General features: G+C 37.2%; 1 protein-coding gene across 2 annotated transcripts in view; it reads left to right on the plus strand.

The window, feature by feature from the left end:
• adamts14 (ADAM metallopeptidase with thrombospondin type 1 motif, 14) overlaps positions 1–22,910 on the plus strand; it is a 43,967-nt gene that overhangs the window by 17,843 nt on the left and 3,214 nt on the right. Inside the window, exons 5-19 of one of the 2 annotated variants that reach the window (XM_077501982.1) lie at positions 200–396; positions 5,520–5,603; positions 8,286–8,442; positions 14,342–14,447; positions 15,116–15,259; positions 15,330–15,462; positions 15,536–15,649; positions 17,412–17,560; positions 19,116–19,288; positions 19,393–19,526; positions 20,034–20,157; positions 20,289–20,369; positions 21,546–21,712; positions 21,803–21,968; positions 22,751–22,883. In XM_077501982.1, coding sequence (XP_077358108.1) covers positions 200–396; positions 5,520–5,603; positions 8,286–8,442; positions 14,342–14,447; positions 15,116–15,259; positions 15,330–15,462; positions 15,536–15,649; positions 17,412–17,560; positions 19,116–19,288; positions 19,393–19,526; positions 20,034–20,157; positions 20,289–20,369; positions 21,546–21,712; positions 21,803–21,968; positions 22,751–22,883 — 2,062 coding nt within the window. The remainder of the gene's footprint in view (positions 1–199; positions 397–5,519; positions 5,604–8,285; positions 8,443–14,341; positions 14,448–15,115; positions 15,260–15,329; positions 15,463–15,535; positions 15,650–17,411; positions 17,561–19,115; positions 19,289–19,392; positions 19,527–20,033; positions 20,158–20,288; positions 20,370–21,545; positions 21,713–21,802; positions 21,969–22,750; positions 22,884–22,910) is intronic. The other variant, XM_077501984.1, reaches the window with a different exon arrangement.

Raw genomic sequence — 22,910 nt, forward strand, 5'->3', positions numbered from 1 at the left:
TTAGAGCTAGCTACATAGAGTAGCACTCTCCTTACAATTGAAAACTTAATAAATGTAAATAAAATTAAATAAAGATTAGGGATTTCCTTAATTTATTTTTATTTTTTTAACTGTCAATGTAATGTTAAGTCCATTGCAATAAACGACTGAATTTATGACTCGAGTTTTTTTTTTTCCTTCTTCCTGCTCTCAATCGCAGTGTCTGACTTTGGGATCGCAGCGCTCCCGGCGGCGCTGAATTTGCTGACGCGCAAAGTGCCGGACCCGGAACGCAAGCGGCGGCACGCCAAGGAGGATGACTACAACATGGAGGTGCTCCTCGCCGTGGACGACTCGGTGGTGCGATTCCACGGCAAAGAGCATGTCCAGAACTACGTGCTGACGCTCATGAACATCGTAAGTCACTTTTCACAAACACAACCTCCGCTATTTTTTTTCCTCCATACTGTTTATGGATTAGAGGAGAGGTTGAAAAAAGAAAAATCTTCAGCGCATTCATTACGGACTCCAGCAGCTCCTACCACCATAATCTCCTTACGTGTTCCAAATCCCTCGAGTCAGATTTTCACAGGGCGCCGGTTTCACTCGGTAACAGTTACCAGCCACAACCCTCGCGGTGGTCTGATAAGCCGCAGCGGCCCAATTAAAGAGTCGACCAGGGGTGGGAACCTCTGGCTACCTCACGATACGACATGATATGCGATACAAGGCTCACAATAGCCATTATCTCACGGTATGACGATACCACAATTAGCGATATATTGCTCAGGTAATAAATCCACCATAATCTATGATAAAACTGATCATATAATAATAATAATAATAATAATAATAATAAATCAGTTCATAAAAAATAATTATTCATAATATAATAAAAATGATATAAATAAATATTAATATATAAATACATAATATACAAATATATCTAAATATCTAAATAAAATAATAGAAATTTAAAAAATGATTAGTCAATATAATAAAAATAATATAAATAAATAAATAATAATATAATATAAATATAATATAATATATATAAATAAATATAAATAAATATTACTATATAATACTATATACTATATAAATAAAAATAAATAATATAGTATTAATAATAATAAAATTAGTCATAATATAATAATATAAATAAATATTAATATAATATGAATACATAATTTCAGGTGAATTAAAGAGTGCAAACTCACGCTGAATGAATAAAACATTAGCTCTCTCAAAAAAAAAAAAAAAAACGCCCACATATAAGAAGTGACAGTGTAAGTACCAGAAAAAAAAGTTTGTTTCCATCGTTTTAACATTCTCGTTATCAGCAGTGGAAGAAAGACTGTAAAAGGGGGTTTGATGGCCAAACAATCATTTATTTACTGACAATAACATGACGATTATTTTAATTATCGTTAGTGAGCAGTTCTAAAATTGGAAAATGTGCAGCTAATCCATGTGATCAGAATGGGCCGAACTGACACTTTGATGATTGATATCGGAATTGACAACATAAAGCCATAATCAGAACACTCCTAACATATATATACATATTCTGTTTGAATATGTTGACGTTTCTCTCTCCAGCTAGCTTCATGTTTGTCAAAATAACAGAGCATTAGTATTTTGTGACTTCCCACAAGAGCTGTCAAAATTAATTGATTACTTGTCGAATAAGCGAGTATTAAATTAATCGACAACTGTTTTAATAATCAAGTAATCATCTGGAGACATTTTTTATTTCAAAATTGTCCAAACACTCTGATTTCAGCATATCAACAGCAATTGTTCAATGACTTCTGTCGACTGACTATCTTCTGTGTTGAATCAAAATAAGACATTTGCAAACATCTGTTTTTACTTTGGAAAATAATTACCAAACCGCTAACATAGTACATAAATCCCTCTTTTTTTTTTTTTCTTTTTTTTTTAATCGCTATATAAATAAGAAGTATGAAATAAACACCAATCGCTGGTTAATAAACAGTAATCAGGGAAAGAATGGTTTTCTAATACAGATTAATCGTTTGAATAGATACATAGATTCTAAAAATATTTTATAGTGACAGCACTACTGCCCACCACTGCTGATAAGCAAACATATATATGTTTAATCCCAAACGGAATTTTGTGGAAGAATCATGTCAAATGTCAGCTTGTAAGCTACAAGAGCTGGCCCCGCCTCCTCCCGGGCGGCCGTTGTACCACCTGGAGGATCTCTCCAACCCCCGAGGGATTGATGACTGAACATCCTGTCTGCGCGAGGCCAAGGTGGCCGGCGAGGTGCCTGAGTGAGCGTACAATGGCCCCGTTGTTGCAGCCGCGCGCGATGTGACGCCGCGTCTACAAGCCAGGGACGCTCTCGCTCGCTCGCTCGCTTTCGCCTGCGGCCCGCAGCTGCTTCTCTCATTTGGAGGTGGATTCCTGCCCCGGGTGTGTGTGTGTTTGTACATGTGTGTTCCTCCTGGCTTTGCAATTATCCTGCTGCACATGGCCCCTGAGGAGGACAGACCAGGAACTTACATCTGGAGGCGGGGAAAAGGAATCATCTGCAACTTCAGCATTTGCTTGGGTCCCCCTTTAAAAGTTAAATACCAGACGACTGTTGGACTTTGGACTATCGCAAATATTCAGGTCTCGTTCAGCCAAAGACGAGGTCTGCGTTCTACCGAATTCCAATCTAGGTCTGCATGTTTGTTTGACTCAAGTCTTGGCAAACTGATTTCCACAAAACCTTACAGATGGGCTTGCACTCTTAAGAAAACAAACACCCAACAATAGGTCAAAAATGGACTGATTATCTACTTGGGTCTATTTGACGCAAGTTTGAGTCAAGCAAGGGTTGTTGTTTTTTTTTGTGTAAAACAACTAACTAATAATAATAGGTCAGATTCTTTATTTGGGTTAATTTGACCCAACTGTGGGTAAAAAATTAGGTCATTATGTATAAAACAACCCAGGAAATTAGGTCAGATTGTTTAGTTGGACCGTGATTGGTTGGCAACCAGTTCAGAGTGTACCCCACCTACTGCTCGAAGCCATCTGGGATAGGCTCCAGCATGTGAGGAGTAAGCGGTTAAGGAAATGGATGGATGGATGTTTACTTTTGTATAAATCAACCCAAAAATTTGGTTGTATCGTCTACTTGGGTTAATTTAACACAACTCTGGGTCAAAAATGGGGTCATGTTGTATAAAACAACCCATAAAATTGGGTCACATTGTTTACTTGGGTTAATTTGACCCAACTTAAAAATTGGGTCACTTTGTATGAACTAACCTATAAAATTGGGTCATATCCTCTACTTGGGTTAATTTGACCCAACTTTGGGGGAAAAAAAATGAGGTTATTTTGTATTTTAAAAAAAAAAAAAATTGGGTGAGATCGTTTACTTGGGTTAATGTGACACAATTTTGGTTAAGAAATGGGGTCATTTTGTTTCAAACAACCCATAAAATGTTAAGATAACCCAGCTTTGAGGCTTTTTTTCCTTGATGGCAGGTCTGATGTTTGAATAGGACAGGGAGCAGACGAAAATTGGATTCCGGCCGTGTCAATTGTGAGTCTCCGATTTAGCGAGTGCATGCAGATGTTGATGCCTGTCAAAAAGACAATCCAGCGGTTAATCGACTAAAGCTTGACTTTGCCTCGGGGCCCGGGGTGCTGACCCGTATCCGATCCGCGTGGAAATTGAAATGTCATTGTCCAGCTCAGCCCGACTAATAAACATCGCTCGTTGACACGCCTCGCAAAATTGCCTTGGAAGTCTTTCACGAGGAACAAAACAGTTGTTTCTCCTTTTCAATTTCAGCGGAGTGCGTATTGGTGAATGAAATTGACAAAAAAACAAATAGGTCACCAGTTGACTGATCATCTACTTGGGTTGATTTGATGCAACTTTGAGTAAAAAATTGGGTCATTTTTTCATAAAACAAACAAAAAACAAAAGTCACATAATCTACTTGGTAATTTGACCCAACATTGGGTCATTTTGTATAAAACAACCCCATAAAATTGGGTTATATCGTCTTCTTGGGTTAATTTGACCCAACTTGGGGTCAGAAATTGGGTCATTTTGTATAAAACAACCCCAAAAAATTGGTCATATCGTCTACTTAGTAATTTGACCCAACTTTGGGTAAAAAATTGGGTCATTTTGTATATAACAAACCAAAAAAAGTCAGTCGTCTACTTGGTAATTTGACCCAACATTGGGTCATTTTGTATAACCCCTCCAAAAAAATTGGGTCATATTGTCTACTTGGGTTAATTTGACCCAACTTTGGGTCAAAAATTGGGTCATTTTGTATAAAACAACTAGTGTTTGTTCCAATATCGTTTTTTGGCCCCCGATACTGATTCAGATACCCAGCTTTGCAGTATCAGCCGATACCATACCGATACCTAAGGTTATTTTTTTCCTCAACATGAAAAAGCTGTCCTGCTATTGGTTCAGAGCATTCAAGGGCCAATAGGATATCTTAGATCGGTATGCAGTGAACATGTAACATATCAGTTGAATGTTGTGCACGAGCAAGACACAAGATGCTGCATCCAAAGTCCTATATTAGAGTTGGAATTAATGGTATCGGCATGTTACTTGTTGGTAGTCACCGATACCACTGTTTTAATGCAGTATTGGTGCCTCTGCCAATACCAGTATCGGTATCGGAACAACACTAAAAACAACCCCATAAAATTGGGTTATATCGTCTTCTTTGGTTAATTTGACCCAACTTTGGGTCAAAAATTGGGTCATTTTGTATAAAAAGAAAAAAAAAGTCATATCCTTTACTTGGGTTAATTTGACCCAACATTGGGTCAAAAATTGAGTCATTTTGTATAAAACAACCCCAAAAAATTGGTCATATCGTCTACTTGGTAATTTGACCCAACTTTGGGTCCAAAATTGTCATTTTCTATAGAACAAACCAAAAAAAAGGTCATATCGTCTACTTGGGTTAATTTGACCCAACTGTGGGTCAAAAATGGGGTCATAAATTATCAGTGGCATCTTCATTCTTTCAAAGCAAACGGAAACATTTTGGAAACGCCTGAAATTCAAATTTCGAGTTCAAGTTGACTTTTGTGAACATTTCTTGAAACGACAGAGTCAAGCCTCCATTTAGCTTCACTACATGTCGCCAGCGACCTTTTGTCCAAAATAAAACTCATGAACGTCACAGCGGGGCAGGAACGGCGGCACCGCGTGTTGCGCATACCGCAGCGTCATAAAGCCTGCAGCAGCTGACACATTTCTGGGTCAAACCCACCCACTGCATAACCTCACTTGTTGCGCTGGCGCCTTGCCAGCATATCAGCACCAGATGAGGCAAGCCTTCAAATTTCATTTCAAAGCTTGATTTGAATCTTGAAAATTCTCATTTGGAATGACATCCAAAAGGACACAAACAAGAAACATGGTTTGAGTGGCTGTCCGTAGATCACGTGACCATAATCCAGAATTGAAATTTAGTTTGTGTCAATAAAATAATGAAATCATTCAATCCTGTTTGTCTTTCCAGGTTGATGAAATTTACCACGATGAATCTTTGGGAGCCAACATCAACATCGTCCTGGTGCGCATGATCATGGTCGGCTATCGACAGGTAAGACCACAAAAAATGGTGACTATCACCGAATAGGAAGGTAGTAAATGATAATTTTACAGGTCACTTGGTAATAGCAAAGGTCCACTGTTTAATTTTCATGGGCGACGATGATATGGAAAGCGTCCTTTGAGTGTAAACACGTGCTGTCATAATGCTAACTTTAGCATGACGGCAGCTGCACGCTAACGCGTCGCGACGGTGATAATTGAGTTAGACTCGTCTTAACTAAGCACAGAGCTCAAATATCGCTGAAAGGTTATTCGATTGATATTAGTCATTGTCACACTTGATATGATTTGAGTTGGTGAAATAAATCAAGAATCTCTGCTTTGACACACAAGTCAAAAGTCGTCGATAAAAAAATATTCAGGGTTGAAATATTCAGGGTTTTTTTTTGTTTTTTTTCCCAGCTCAAATAAAAAATTCTGGAAAATATTTAGTGGATGGCTGCTATATTACGGTTCATGGTAGATTTTTAAAATGTTGCTTATTAGAGGATGCAAGGAAGTTCCGAATTGCGAGTTGTGTACCTTAGATGTAGTACCACTTTGTGCCACAAATATGCCAGGCATCACTCAGCTCGACTGGATGACGTGCAGCCTAATTTGAGAAATTTGTTATAGTAATAATGATGATGATGATGATGTTGATAATGATGCTGCTGCTGCTGATGATGATGATAATGATGATTATAATAATAATACTAATAAATTGTTAAATTGTATTTGTATGGACTTCTGTAGGTTTTGTGGTTCAGCATTACAGAATTCGGCTAGTTGCTGTTTTTTTTTTTTTTTTTTTTTTTTTTTTTTTTAATGTTTTTTTAAATGATCTCGTTATTCGACCATTATTAAATCCCTGCTTGTTGGTATTAGGATTTTTTTTTCTTTTCATGGCAATTATAAGGAGCATCATCATGGCTTTTCACTATTGTTGGGTTTGGGGATCCGTTTTTCATCATTGTCTGTTCAAGCAGCGTTTTGCACAAAAAGTTTCAACCTGGATGTTCTTTTCCGTTAGCCGTCGATTTGCATCAGACAGAATCATATATTTTGGTTTAGGGCTGCAACTAAACAAGATTGGAATAATCCTTTAATTGGTCAATTATTTTGATTGGATTAATCGATTGAATTAGATTAAAAACACATTTTTAATGTTCATCCGTTTATTCAAAAGCAAAATCATTTCAAGTTTACAGTGCAGAAAATACATGATTAATTTGTGTCCTCATTGGCATGCAAATGTGCCATTTTTCATGTCGTGCAACTACGAGCAGGAAGCCGAGCGATCGAATGTATCGACCGGAGTTGAGCTGCGCTACAGAAATCAAAACGTTTCCTGCCGCCCGTTGTCAAAGCAGAACACTGTTTGTTTGCCAAATTGCGATGCGCTCCAACCTGTCCAACAAACACCTCCACGCCTCCTCCCACTCACCATTCACTCACGATTGCCTCAGCAGCTGCCTTCACTTTTTCCGCTTCTCGTTGTTGTTGTGGATCCCAAACAGTTTGCGAGGCTCATCCGGGATTTCAAAGGCACCAGTGACGTCTGCTTTTTGTGGAAATATCCTTGCTTGCCAATTTCTATTCGTCAAGTTTTCTGCTCCTGCCGCACTGTACCGCACGCACGTTTTCACTCAAAGGCTGAGACAAGTGCTGTAATATTTGTGTCATTCCTTAAGCCGTAGTTGTACTAAAATTGATTTTGGAATTATTGAACATGAATTAAATACATGTCACTAAATAATCGACCCAGTAATTGATTGATTGCAACGAATGAAATAAAACAAAAAAGCTATCAATAGTGTTTACATCTGCACCAAATTATTACAGCTATCGATTTTGACACACAATAAACTAGGGCTGCACAATATTGGAAAAACATGCGATACAGTTGCTGATATTATGGCAATTTTTAACATGTACCTAAAAAAAATGACATTATCCAATGAAATAAATTCTTTTTCATGTAGCAAAATAAGCAACCTCCATGTATTCTTCATTAATTGTAATTACCTCTTGATAATCAACTATTGGATGGCAGTGCACATTTTAGTTAGCATCTGACTGGTCAAATTCAGACAAAAGCATAAAAAATTCCATATAAAACTTAATGCATGACTTTGCGATATGCATATTACATGGGCCAATATTTCATATAAATATTGTTTCGATATATTGTGCAGCCCTACAATAAACAATTTTCAAACTTGCAATCTTTCGGTGACTTAACGCTGCAAGGCTCCTGCGACTTGAGAAGGAGACAAATTTTTACACACTTCAGACTCTTTAAGATAGTTCTCAAATTTATTAATAATTTAGATTATTCTATCAATTATTTATATTTATTTATATACGTTTACTGGAAAAAAAATTCCAATGACTCTTTATTAACTGGTTATTGTTTAATGACTAAACAAAACCAAATAACAATTACACAACATCAGTCGAGTAAGTAATGTGCACTGCCACCTACTGTAGTGGAATGCAATTACACTTTATTATGCAATACACTTTATAATGCAATTACACTTTATATGCCAAAAAAATACTTAAAATAATTCTCCTGGAATTGCATCGCGCTTGGCTAAAGAAATGAATGAATGAAGATATACTTTGTTTGTTTGTTGTGAAGTTGTCATAACTTCTTTTTGTTTTTTGTTTTTTTGTGCGGGCGCAGTCGATCAACCTGATTGAGCGCGGCAACCCGTCGCGCAGCCTGGAGCAGGTGTGCCGCTGGGCCAACACGCAACAGCGCGCCGACCCGGACCACGCCGACTACCACGACCACGCCATCTTCCTCACCAGGCAAGACTTTGGCCCCGCAGGTATGCAAGGTACTGTATTCCCCTCTCGATCGAGGCCTGTGCAGACTGACTGCTTGCCTTCACAAGGGGCTGGCATCAAGTGGAGCCTAGGTAAGGTCCAAGGGGGACGGACGACCTTTTGCTGTCCTGCGGCCCACTTCAACATTGACCTTTCGCTAACGCATCAAGATGTAAAATGGAGCAATTTTTAGCTCCAAATATACTTGTATATACTTGTATATTTATATATTTATATAACTTGTATCACAAAAATAAGATTTTTTTTTTCTAAAAAAAAACCCCGCATTATTTTTAACTTAAAAAATACTACTTTTAATTGTGACTTTTTTAAATCTCATATTTTTACCTAAAAAACTATACATTGAAAATTTTCTGCTATAAAAAATCTCAAAACCATATTTTTTCCTTAAAAAATACACAAGTTTAATAAAAAAAAATATACTTTTGTATAAAAAAAAACATGACTCTTAGCTTTAAACATTTTTTAATTTTAATTGTATTTTTTTTTAAATCTCATAATTTTACCTAAAAAAAATATTGAGAGTTTTCTGTTATAAAAATATGACATTATCTCTCAAAACCATTTATTTTAACCTTAGAAAATACACAAGTTTAATTTAAAAAAAAAAAAAACTATCAAAAAATACTACGTTTATCTCAAAAACAGACTTTTTATCTTGAAAAAAAAAATGTAACTCTTGTAAATATCCATATAGGACTTCGTATCTCAAGAATATATAACATTTTATCTAAAAAACACTTTATTTTTGTCTCAAACATGTACTGTCTTCTCCCAAAAAATATTATATTTTAATCTAAAAACGTTATATCAAAACCACATTTTTTACCTTAAAAAATACACAAGTTTAATAAAAAATAATTATATAAAAAATACTACGTTTAGCGCAAAAACAGAGGACAAAAAAAATGACTGTGTACATATCCATATATAGGAATTCATATCTCAAGAATAATATAACATTTTATCTAAAAATTCATTTTTTTCAAAATTGTACTTTTTCTCCCAAAAAACTATTTACTTTTTAATCTAAAACATACTTTTAATAAAAAAAAAAAAGCTTAAAAAAAAGTATGACTCTTCATCTTGAAAATGTACAATTTTATCTAAAAATATATTTTACTACATTTATCTCAAAAACACTCTTTATCTAAAAAAAATTGTAACTTTCTTTCTTGTAAATATCCAGATATAGGAATTCATATCTCAATATATAACATTTTATTTAAAAAACACTTTATTTTTGTCTCAAACATGTACTGTTTTCTCTCCCCAAAAAATATTTTTTAATCCAAATACTTAAAAAAAAAAGCTTTAAAAAATGTATGACTACTATACAATTTTATCTAAAAAAAATAAATACTTTTTGTATAAAAAAAGCTCTTATTTATCTTTTTTTATCTAGAAAAATACAAATCTTTTTATCTTAAAAAAAAAAACTATATCTATCTATCTATCTATATATATATATGTATGAATTTATGTCACACACACATTACCCAACTTTTTGACTTGAAAATATAAAACTTTTAATTGTCAAACTATATCAGTTTGTTTCCAAAATAAATAACCTTTTTGTGAATGTATACGCAGCGTGGCATTTAGCGAACGGTCAATTGAGTGAGCAGCTCTCCGGAACCCCGGACTGGACGTTTGACGCCCGCCTCCTTCAACAGTGAGAAAAAAAAAGTGGATTGTCCAACATTTTTGGCATGGAGTGAAAAATCAGAATTATATCTCACAGGAAATTGTTTGCACAAGCACAAGTGAGCCTTCACGCTACGCGTATGTACAGTCCTACATTTTGGATCGTACATGTTCCCAAGTCTGCCCAGTGACAACAAAATTCCCTCTGTGCTCAAGTTGAACGTCTGGCAGCTGAACTTGTGATCTTTTCAAGCGCACGTGTCATCTTTAGAAGGCGAGCTCACGTTTTTACCTGCCGGGCTGCTGTCGCCTTGGCGACGGCCGTGTTGTGATCACAACAACCGGGGACGTCGCCGGGCAACTATTTTGGGGAAGATCGTTGCCGGCCGTGGGGGTCTGCCCCGCGCTAAATAGACATTACACCGGCTTGTCAAGTGGAACTTTTAAGCAGGCAGTTCTGACTTCAAATGAAAATCAGAACAACTGACTGACATTCCCGAGAAATTTGGGAGAGGGTTGGCGCCTGCTCTCTGTTTGAAACATTCGCCTGAGCACGCGTCCCCGATCACATTTGTCATTAACTGTTTAGTTAGCCAGAAGATTAAACCAAGCATAATTGAATCACATTAAACTAATTTGTTCGTGAGCTATACTTAACTAAAATTTGTAAATTAAGTTGCTAAAAAGAAACGAATCTAAACAAATTTAGATAGACTAGCTAGTCGAGCTAGCAAATTGTTTAGCATCTTAAACTATGAAGAAAAATGTTAGTTAGCTAGCTAGCTCATTAGCTAGCTAACTAAAACTTTTAAGTTAGCCATGTAAGACCAATGATTTTGCCGTCTAATCAAATTTAGTTAGCTTGTTAGTTATCACTGAGCAACTTAGCAAGCTGTTGAGCAGATGAAACTGTAATGAAGCTTGCCAGACCGTTTAATCTAATTTAGTTATTTAGTTAGCTATCTTTTTAGTTAGCTTGTTTTATTGGTTGGTCAGGTAGTTAGCTATTTGTTTAGCATAGCTATATAGTGTGAAAACATTGAATCAAATCTACTTATTAGCATGTTAGTTAGCAGATAAAATAATGACATTTGGCGCATGATAAAAAAACAATGATTTAATCATGTAACTAGCTTGTTGTTGATCAGTGAACTACTTAGCATATTGTTTCACAGACATGATCATAATGCTCAGCTAGCCAGAGGACAAAACTGTCAGGTTTAGTTAGCGATCTTGTTAGTTAGTAGTTATTCATTCAGCCAACTAGTTAGCTCATTTTAGCCAGAGCATAGCGTTAATGTTTAACGTTCAGTCAAAATTATTTAGTTTAATTTGCTTGTCTGTCTGTTCATCATTTATTCGGCTAGTCTTCAAATTTATTTATTTATTTATTTATTTTATGTGGCTAGTTAGTTTGATAGTTATTTTGGTGCTTGTTACCTTATTTGGTATTCATTCATCTTGTAGGTTACACGCATAGCAAGCTAAAAAAAAAAAAAGTGTCACTGTTTGTGTTCTGTTAGTGAAAGAGCATATTTGTCCTCGTAAAAAAAAAAAAAAAAAAAAAAAAAGTGAAATATTTTGACTGTGCTGCTGCTGCTGCATCATTAGCATAATGTGGCTTTCCTGTGCGAAGGCAGAACGTCTGCATCCTCCACCTGTAATCTTTTCATCCGCCTGCTGGATAAAAAGAAATTGCATTGTTGTCACGCACACGCTCAATCCATCCGACAGCAATTCAGCATTGCACTGGCATTGGTTGGTGCTCAGCCCTTTTGGCCTTTTCTGTCCGTCTCGCTTTTTTTCTGCTTTTTTTTTACCTGCATGCCAAAAACCATCTCAGAAGCGGCATCACTGCACACCTCTTGATCGAGTTGATTGATGTCCTGGTGCTTGTGCTTTGTCAGCTGTTCATTTGTTTGTCCACGGCTTTGCCTTAAGGTTAAGCTCAAGTCCAGCAAGCTGTGTTGCTAGAGCATGAACACACATTCAAACACTCCGATACAAAGAATCAAACGTTTTTCAATATTATATTGAAATACAGTGTTTCCTCGTTTATCGTGGGTTCATCTTTTGCGGCCTCGCTGTTTCGCAGATTTTTCGTGCCCTTTTTTTTTTTTTTTTTTTTTTTTTACAATGTGCTTTTTGGTTTGTTTATTTTGTTGGTCTTTGTGCGGCCGTATCTCTCGAACCCTACGTCCGACCAGGGACATATGGGCATCGGCGGATTCGTACCTTTCCTCTTTTTTTTTTTTAGAGAGAGCTCAGAAATGTTCATTCGGTAGTCGTACCGATTCAACGTCTTATCATCGTTTCTCTTTTTTTTTTTTTTTTTTTTTTTTTACACGTGTGTGTGTGTGCGTGCGCATATGTGTGTGCGTGCGTGCAAATACGTGTAAATTTATACTCATTTATTCACCTAAAACCTAATAAAAATCCCATTACCCTTCACCTTAACCAGATACTTCAGAGTCTCGCCAGAGTCGTGAGGTTCAAACGGTCAGGAGACCAGAGAAAAGGTCAGAAAAGATAAAAAGAAAAGAAAGATAAATCAAAGTAAAATCCAGCACGAACCAAACACTTCCTGCCTTCCCCATGGTTACAAAATCAAAGTCTTACGCCAACCCCAGAAGCCTCTAAATTCCAACAAATTAAAGAGATCTTTAGAGATCAGAGGAAAAACTAAAGAGAGGAAGGAGGGAAGAAGAGATGAGGCAGTGAGATCCACAGAAACCAGTACATCCAGTCCATCAAAGTGAAATCCAGCACCAACCAAACACCTCCTGCGTGGTTACAAAACCAGAGTCTTATGCCAACCCCAGAAACCTCAAACTTCCAATAAATTGAGGAGATCTCAAGAGACCAGAGGAAAAACTAAAGAGAGGAAGGAGGGAAGGATAGATAAAGCAGAGTGAGATCCACAGACACCAGCACCCACTGATTCAACGAGCAGTGGGAGGGAGAGGCGAATTCTGTTTGAATTTCAGTAGATGCTGGTGTGATGGATCTGGCATGCATAAGGACCACCACCAAAGAAAGTAGCCGTCAACCGCGGCCCAGCAAAGCGAGCACCGCCCCCCCGGAATCCCCCGAGTTGCGGCAGCACCAAGGCCACCCCCACGCCACCCGGGCGGATACCGGTCGGCGAGGCAACCCAGAAGCCCGGAACACCCCCGCCCCCACCCCGGCCCGCACCCCCGAGCCCAACGCTGCAGAACGAGGCCCGGCAGGCCCCCACAGCTCCCCACCGAAATAATCACAGAAAATTGTCGCATTAATCACATATTAACGAAGATTAATCGCACTATTTTTTTCGACCGCACTTGACCCCTTGAACGTAACCGCGGATGGTTACATTAAAGGCTGCGCAGGTCAATGATTAGGTCAATGCACGGCATTTCCTACGCCTGTTGTTCCAAAATGAGCGGGGTGTCTCCAGTTGATTTGCTCGGTGGTAAATTTTGCTTTTAAAAAAAACACCCCAACGGGACTTTAGATAAAAGAAAAGTAATTTGTTTTATTTAATAATTGCTGAATTGCACCCAGTTGATATGATGCTGTTATGTTTTGAGCAATACACGCATGCATGCAATTGCGTACATGCATTTAATCAATGTTTCAAATGACATTCAGATAATAAAATGCATTAATGTCAAAATATTATGGTATTTTATATTACACAAGTAATTTAGCTGATTAATCGTGATTAATCAAAATTAAAAAGTGTGATTAATCAGATTAAAAATTTTAATCGTTTGACAGCACTAATAAATGAAAAAAAATACTGTGCTGTATACTGTAATAAGTAAAAAAAAAATTTAAAACATACTTTTAATGGAATAAAATGAATGTAAATGAAAAAAAAAACATGATGAATGAAAAAATCATTTATAATCGAGTAAAAATCATACCAAAATGGAGAAACATACAAGCAAAAGATGAACAATATTTTTTGTTTTATTTTTTTTTCCAATTAACGCGAATTACCATTTTTGAGGGTAGCTTTTGGAACGTAACACCCACGATAAACGAGCGAACGGTGTATATTATTTCAAAGAAAACGCATCATTTTGCAGTGATTGCACACAAAAGTATGTAACGGCCAGCTGGACCTCATCATGCTGCAAACGAATAAGATGCGTTTCCATGGTTACCTGCGGTCATAACGCCAATCAGGGTGGTGAGTGTCATAATTGAGGTGACGACTACAGCCTGATGTCGTCGGTGTTTGCCGTTGGCCAGGTTACGCGCCGGTGACGGGAATGTGCCACCCGCTGAGGAGCTGCACCCTCAACCACGAGGATGGATTCTCCTCCGCCTTCGTGGTCGCCCACGAGACCGGACATGTGTGAGTGCCGGGGTTGTGATGGTTTTGAAATTTTCATTTTTTTTGTTAGTTTTTATTCCGTTTTGTTTTGTTTTTTTAAATTGAGTTAGTTTTAATTAGTTTTCATGGTGGTTCTGTTAGTTTTTATTAGTTTATTTAATGCTTAGTTTTAGTTTAAGTATTAGTTTTTAAAAATATGTGTTTTACTTCTATGCAATATTAAAAAAACAAAAACATGAGCGATGACATCTGAAGGTGCTTTTCTATTGGCTGCTGCTAGATGACATCACTTCTGTGTGACACACTTTCAAACGTCCTTTTTCCAGTTAATATTAAAATAAATGCACTTATAATCACATTTAAAATCAACCCCAAAGTCTCATACATTGAATTAATTACCAAAGACTAAAAAGGACATTTTTGCTATAATTATAATTTTAGTTTTGTAAGCATAAAATGTAGTTTGTTAGTTTTCGTTTTTTTTTTTTTTTTTTTTTTTTTTTTTTTTTTTTTTTTTTTTAAAGCATTTTTTATTTTGTTAATGAAATTGGTTTTGAATTTTTGTTTATTTTTTTGTTAGTTTTAGTTCACTAAAATCACTAATTTCCAGGCCAGTCAATCCGATAAAGTCACTGTCTTCTGCTTAGAGATGGATTGATTGCTTTTTTTTTTTTTTTTTGGCGTGGCAGGCTGGGAATGGAGCACGACGGGCAGGGCAACCGCTGCGCCGACGAGACCGGCATGGGCAGCATCATGGCCCCGTTGGTCCAGGCCGCCTTCCACCGCTACCACTGGTCGCGCTGCAGCAAGCAGGAGCTCGCTCGCTACATCCAGTACGTCCCCCACGTTGCCCCCCAAGGTCCGTTCCTTTTGTCACACGCTGTTGCATTTCGACCCTCTCAGCTCCTACGACTGCTTGCTGGACGATCCCTTCGAGCACAAGTGGCCCAAAGTTCCCGAGCTCCCCGGCATCAATTACTCCATGGACGAGCAGTGCCGCTTTGACTTTGGCGTGGGTTACAAGATGTGCACGGCTGTAAGGACAAAAAAAACAAAACAGTCTGATGTTGTTTGACGTCGTGCAAACTTGCCACCGCTTTGTCCTCCAGTTCCGCACGTACGACCCCTGTAAGCAGCTGTGGTGCAGCCACCCTGACAACCAGTACTTCTGCAAAACCAAAAAAGGCCCGCCGGTGGACGGAACGGAATGCGCACCTGGGAAGGTGAGGGAGGGAAAATGTTGGCAAATTTGACTGTGCTGGGAATGAGGAGAAGAAGAAAAAAAACCACACAGAGCGCTCCACTTTTATTTTTGATATTTAGCGGGCATTTTTTTTATTTTATTGGATATAACATAACTTGCAATAATTTATTTTACATTTCTACACCTAAAAAAAATACAAATAAATAAAATAAAACAAAATAAATACATTTCTATTGGGGGGGGGGGAAACTATTAAAACCTGAAAAACAAAAAACACAATAATAAATCACGTTTTTATTGCAGTGTTTTTAAAATACTTTATTTCTTAAAACAATACATACAGTATAAATACTTTTTTTGAATTCCATATTTGTGTTTTGTATAATACCATTTATTTATTTATTTATTTTAATGAAATCCAAAACATGGAATTAAAATGTCACTTTTACAAGAGCTTTATTTTAGTAGGAAGAAAAAAATATATATATATTTTTTTCCATGATAAAAAAAAAGGAAATGTATAGCAATAAATACAGTAAAACAAAGTAGACCTGCGATTGGCTGGCAACCACTCCAGGGTGTACACTGCCTACTGCCCGAAGCCGGCTGGGAGTGGCTCCAGCACTCCCCCGACCCTTGTGAGGAGCACGCGGTTAAGAAAAAGAATGGATGGAAAATAGATAAAATAATAAATACATTTCTGTGGAAAAACACACATATTTAATTTTTATTTTTATTTGAAAAAGAAAAAAATACTAAGATCCTTTTTTTGTTGCTAATTATTAGTGGGAAAAACAACAAAAAATTAAACATTTTTAAAATTTTATTGGAATAAGATGTATAACTTGCAGCAGTTTATTTTACATTTCTAAACCTAAAAAAATACAAATGAATAAAATAAAACAGAATAGATAAATACATTTGTATTGAAAAAAAAACATATTTGTATTTTGATGTGTAAAACAAAAAGCATAATAAATCACAATTTTTATTGCAGTTTTTAAAAGTTTTTCTTAAAACAATACATACAGTATAGTTACTTTTTTTAAATTTCATTTTTGTTTTTACTGTAAAAAAAAACAAATACAGTAACACCACTTTAAAAAGAAAAAAAAAAGAAATCCAAAACATGGAATTAAAATGTCATTTTTATAAGGGGGGGGGGGGGGGTAAAAAATATTTAGAAAAGTTTTTAATCCTTTCTTTCCATTATAAAAAAGGAAATGTAGACCAATAAAACAAATAAAATAAAATAATAAATTTTTATTGAAAAACACACATTTTTAATTTTATTTCTATCATATTTATAAACTAACAAGTTGTTCCTATTCAAAACCATACAAATAAGATGAAAAAAAAGGAAGATAAAAAGAAATTTGAAAAACAAAAAACATGCCACTAAGATGCATTTTTATTTTTAAAATTAAGCAACTAAAATTTTATTTTTTGAGAAAAACAAGACCAAAAAAAAAAAACAGAAAACAGAATTTCACACAATCATTTTCTTATAAAATATTTTTACAAAATCTGGCTATACAATCAAATTAAACATGTTTTTTTAATTGTTAAAACTGTCAGCAAAATGGAGATGCTTGCTTTTGATTAGACAACAAAACCAAAAACGCTGAAACTTTACTTTGCCATTTTGGTTTGGCGGCAGCATCTCAAGCTCTTTTCTTGACACAACCGCTACTTTTAGAAGCCAGTCTGAAAGTCGAGGCTGGAAATGGGTCAGTAGTGCGCTTAAACGCTTGTCATTGTGCATGCGTGTGCGTGTGAAGTGGTGCTTCAAAGGCCACTGCATCTGGAGGTCCAGCCAGGAGCCGCAAGGCCACGACGGCAGCTGGAGCTCGTGGTCCAAGTTCAGCTCGTGCTCGCGGACGTGCGGAGGCGGCGTTCGCTCGCGCAGCCGGCAGTGCAACGACCCCCCGTGAGTGGCCCACCCTGTGTTTTAACATCGTGACAAATTATTTAGGAACATGACTGTAGGCTGCTCGTCATGTTTACCTCATTCACTCCCCAGCCATTTTGACTGAAGCAACCTCCCGGCTGTTTTACTGGATTTGGACTGGTATTGCAAGGCACACAGAATATTGCGTTCTATTGCTATAAAAACATGAAACCTACCAAAAGAAAGATTAGTCTCGTCTTTCATCAGGGAAAAAAAAAGTATATTTCTCTGTTTCCGTTTTTGCAGCAATTAGCATTAGAAGATAGATAAGTTTCAACATTATTCGCACATCTGTTTAAAACTGGGGGGAAAAGAGCTTGTTGCAACTTGCAACATAGCCCTGATTGAGCTCTTATACTCTGCTGCCACCTGTTGGCCGTTTTTGTAAAAACTACCATTGCTTCATACATTCTCTTCAGTTCAGAACAGGGGTGTCAAACATCATTAACTGCGCCACGCAATGCATTCTGGGAACAATATATATGCAAAACAGGTCGATATAACACGTTCAGAACGTATACCGGCAAAGTGTTTCTGCGTTCCTTTTGCATTCATGTTATTTTTTGGAACAATGATTACAGTTGAGCTCCATAATTTAGGGCTGGTCCAAGAAAATCTGTGTATAAATGACAGCAATTGTTTTTAAGTTATATACCGTTATTTTCCCGATACGGCCCACTTGATGATATATTTTCCACCATGCGGCCCCTGAGCTAACATGAGTTTGACACCCCTGGTTCAGAGGCTGCATCAAAGACCATAAAAAAACAAAAACAAAACATAAATACGTCTTTGGGACACTGGTAATATTTAAAATAGAATGTATTTATACGTTTTTTTGGAGCAAATGAGTTAATTGGCACGTCTTTCCCGGCACGCGCTCACCGGTGCCCGGAAGTTCGCGACCCCCGTCTCCTATGGAACATAGCGTACACATCGGGGTTATTATAGTTTTGGAGTTTTTCCCATTTTACTTAGTTTTTATTTCATTTTGAGTTTTGTTTTTTAAACTGAGTTAGTTTTAGTTTTCAGGGTGCTTTTGTTGGTTTTTATTAGTTTTAGTCATTTACTAAATATTTAGATTTAGTTTTATTTTTTTTTATGTGTATTACTTGTGCGCAATATTAAACAAAACACCATGGGAGCAACATCATCTGAAGGTGCTGTTCTATTGGCTGCTGCTAGATGACGTCACTTTCAAATATCCTTTTTCCGGTTAATATCAAAATAAATCTACTTAAAATTACATTTAAAACCATCCTCAAAGGCTCATGCATTAAATTAATTACCAAAGACTAAAACGAAGGACGTTTTTTGCTATAATTATAGTTTATGTAAACATATAATGTAGTTTGTTAGTTTTCGTTTTTTTAAAAAGCATTTTAGTTTTTATTTTATTTTGTTAATGAAATTGTTTTTTGAATTTTAGTTTTTCCGTTAGTTAACTGAAATAATCTTTGAAAGCACTATAAAAAATAAAGATGACTTGACTTGACCTGACTTGGTACACGTGTTTTGTGTCGGTTTGTGCCAGGCCGGCCTACGGCGGCCATGAATGCACCGGCTCCGGCTTCGACTACCAGATATGCAACACGGAGGACTGCGCCGGCCCGTACGAGGACTTCCGGGCTCAGCAGTGCCTCCAGAGGAGCAACAAGTATCACAACAACAAGAAGCACACCTGGCTGCCTCACGAGCACCCCGACGGTAAGAACCGCGCCGGCAAAAAAAAAAAAAAAGAAAAAGAAAAGAAAAAAAAGGCTGATGTCACACCAAGCACGCTCAAGTTTTTGTTGTTGTGGTGTGGGTAGAGAGTCGCAAGTGCGAGCTGAGCTGCAGGTCCAAGGAGACGGGCGAGGTGGTCTTCATGAACCAGGTGATGCACGACGGGACCCGCTGCAGCTACGCGGACCACTTCAGCGTGTGCGCCCGAGGGGAGTGTCTGGTACGTGCGAGCTCGCGCAAGCGTGACACAACGTCCACATAGCGACTCATCGAGTGTGTTACATCTTTCGGTGAAGTAATCTGACGAAAGATGACTTGACTTGACAGTTTTTTTGCAAAGTGACAATTTATTCCTACAAATACATAATCAAAGTTGGTGAACAGATCATCAGGATCTGACATTTTCACAACTCTTGAATAGGGGATCGCATGTTTTTCCATGACTGTCAAGAAATTCATCAGTAAAGTGATTAAGCAACTTCCTGAATCAAGTTATCATCGTTAAAGTTGACTGAGTCACGTAATCAGCAAAGTAACTAAACTACTTTTCAACTCAAGCAGTAAAGTTACTAAAGTTACTTTTCAAACCGCCGGTTTGTTTTGACTTGAACTCGGTCGGCAGCATCTCCGATGAGCTCTTTGTTCCCACGGCATCATGTCTAGACTCTAATCGCAAAGCTCTGTGACCTTGCTGACCTCCCCGCCTTTGCTCTCCCCCTGTGGGCAGCATGTCGGCTGCGACAAGGAGGTAGGCTCGTACAAGGAGGAGGACAAATGCGGCGTGTGCGAGGGCGACAACTCGCACTGTCGCACCGTCAAGCTGACGCTCACCAAGACGCCTAAAAAGAACGGTAAACCCGCTCGCGACCTTGTCAAAACAAAACACATTTTTGGACATTTCACTTTGGAGGCTTGTTGTTTATGAAAAGTTTATTGAAGTGTCGTCAAATTGTTAAGAAATGAAAAAGTGGTGTGTCGGCAGGGATGCTCAAAATGTTCGACATCCCGACGGGCGCCCGGCACATCGTCATCGAGGAGAACAACACGTCCCCACATGTCATCGGTGAGATGGGAAGCTTTTATGTTTTGAATGTCACTGCCATATTGAGTTTTAAAGCGCACTTATGGGGGACTTGCCTTCGACAAGTTCGATGGAAACGTTGGAGACAGTAATTTGTGCAAAATTATTAATGAATCCATTGAAGGAGAGAAAAAAATTGCCATTAAGCCATAAGAGACAACCTGCTGCTTTGCTTTTCGTTTCAATGGCCCGTTGATTATTGGGATGAATGCATTTTTTTCCCTTTCCCTGGGAAAGGTCAGGAGCTACTTTAGCTGATCTTGGTCCATTAAAATGACCTTCACAAAGCAATTGGCTTCACAATTTTTCCGCAGACGTTCTTTTTCTGGTGGGGCAAAAAAAAACTTTTTCCAAATATTTTACACAATCACAAAAAAATTGGATAGCCTCAAAGTTTCCTTTGTATCTGGTTTAATCGCAAAATGTTTTTATTTATTGATTTATATTTAGTTCTATTTACATATTTATTTTTGCATTTATTTCCACATTAATTTTTATTTTTTGAGTCGTTTTTTGTGTATTTATTTTTACTTTTATTTATGGATGTCTATTTTTTGTTTTGTTTTTGGATAGCCTCAAAGGTTCAATTGTATTTGGTTTAATCGCAAACGTTTTTATTTATTGGTTTATATTTAATTGTATTTAGATATTTTTGTATTTATTTCCACATTAACTTATTTTTTTTTAGTCTTGGTTATTTTTATATTTTTTTGTACTTTTATTTATGGATGTATATTTTTTGTTTATATATATATATATATATATATATATATATATATATATATATATATATATATATAATGGATAAAAATTTAGAGCCTCAAAGGTTCAATTTGGTTTAATCACAAAACGTTTATATTTGATTTATATTTAAATAATTCTATTTACATATTTATTTTTGTATTTATTCGCACATTTATTTTTATTTAATTCTATCTCGTTTTTTATTTTTGTATTTATTTTTACTCTTATTTATTTATGGATGTATATTTTTGTTGTTTTGATTTCCCTTTGTTTATTTTTTTGTATTTAATTTTTGAATTATTATATTTATGATATATTTTGGTCTTCCATACTAGGGTACATAACGGACGCACGGACGTCTTCACCGATTTCTCTCCAAAAACTGACAGGTGGTTGTGATTTTCTTGCCGACAGCGGTGAAGAATCAAGTAACGGGCAACTTCATCCTCAACGCGAAAATGGAAGACGCCGAGTCCAAAACCTTCATTGAGAACGGTTTGCAATGGGAGTACACCCTGGAGGAGGACGGCAAGGAGACCCTGCGGACGTCCGGCCCTCTGCACGAAGGCATCTTAGTGCTGGTCGGTCAGCGAGTGCACACATGCACACACACGTCCGCTTCCGTGATGCTTTCTCCGCATTCTTGTTGATTTGGCTTGAACGACTGGCAGGTCATTCCCCGGGAAGACGATGCCAAGATCAGCTTGACGTACAAGTACATCATCCACGAGGACCTTCTGCCGCTCATCACCAACAACAACGTTCTTCTGGCTGAATTGGATTCGTACGAGTGGGCGCTGAAGAGCTGGTCGCAGTGCTCCAAACCTTGCGGGGGAGGTCAGTCGGGGTCTTCCACTTACAGAAATATCGGGGGGTCCTCAAAGCTGTGTCCCCACAAAATTGCCCATCTTAATTAAAATAAGGCCACGCAAGTTTCATTGGTCAACATTAGACAAACTCCCAAAGTTTAATGAAATATGTAAATGCCCCAAAAGTTGTCTAGGTTAAAAAAAAATGTTTGGGTAAAAATGAAACTACATTAAAAATGCCCTTACATGTTAAAATAAGACTACCATAAATCCCCCAAACCTGTATGGGTTAAAATAAGAGTAGTATAAAAACCCCAATTGTCGTGCAGGTTAAAATTAGATTATGTAAACCAATACACAATTGTAAATTTTCATATACAGCTGCTGAAAATCCTGCAGAGGTTTTCTTTGTCAACATAAGTAGACTACCTTAATAACGCCCAAAGTAGCACAGGCTACCTTAAAATTGTTTAGTTGCAAATTAGACTACCTTAAAAATCCCCTGAAGTAAGACTACCGTTAATCCCCTAAAAGATGGGTAAGTTAAAAATAAACTTATTGCAAAAACCCTAAAGGTTGTGCAGGTTAAAATTAGGCTACCTTAAATCCCCACAAAACCGCACTACCTTAATAAATAAATTGTTTTGGTAAACTTTAAAAATCCCTGAAAGTTATAAAAATAAGACTACCATAAATCCCCCAAAGGTTGAGCAGTTAAAATGTGTCATCTCAGAATCCGAAATGGACTAACGGCAATCCAGCTAGAGTCACAAAGTCCTGTTCCTTCACTGGGGTTTTTTCCTCCGCCAGGCGTCCAGTACACCAAATACGGCTGCAGGAGGAAAAGCGACAGCCGTTTGGTGCACCGCAACTTTTGCGACAGCAACAAGAAGCCCAAAACCATCCGCAAACGCTGCAACGCGCAAGAGTGCAGCCAGCCCACGTAAGTCGTCGACACTTTGGTTATGTT

Source organism: Festucalex cinctus, chromosome 17, assembly GCF_051991245.1.
Source record: "Festucalex cinctus isolate MCC-2025b chromosome 17, RoL_Fcin_1.0, whole genome shotgun sequence".
In the NCBI taxonomy this organism is placed as follows: domain Eukaryota; kingdom Metazoa; phylum Chordata; class Actinopteri; order Syngnathiformes; family Syngnathidae; genus Festucalex; species Festucalex cinctus.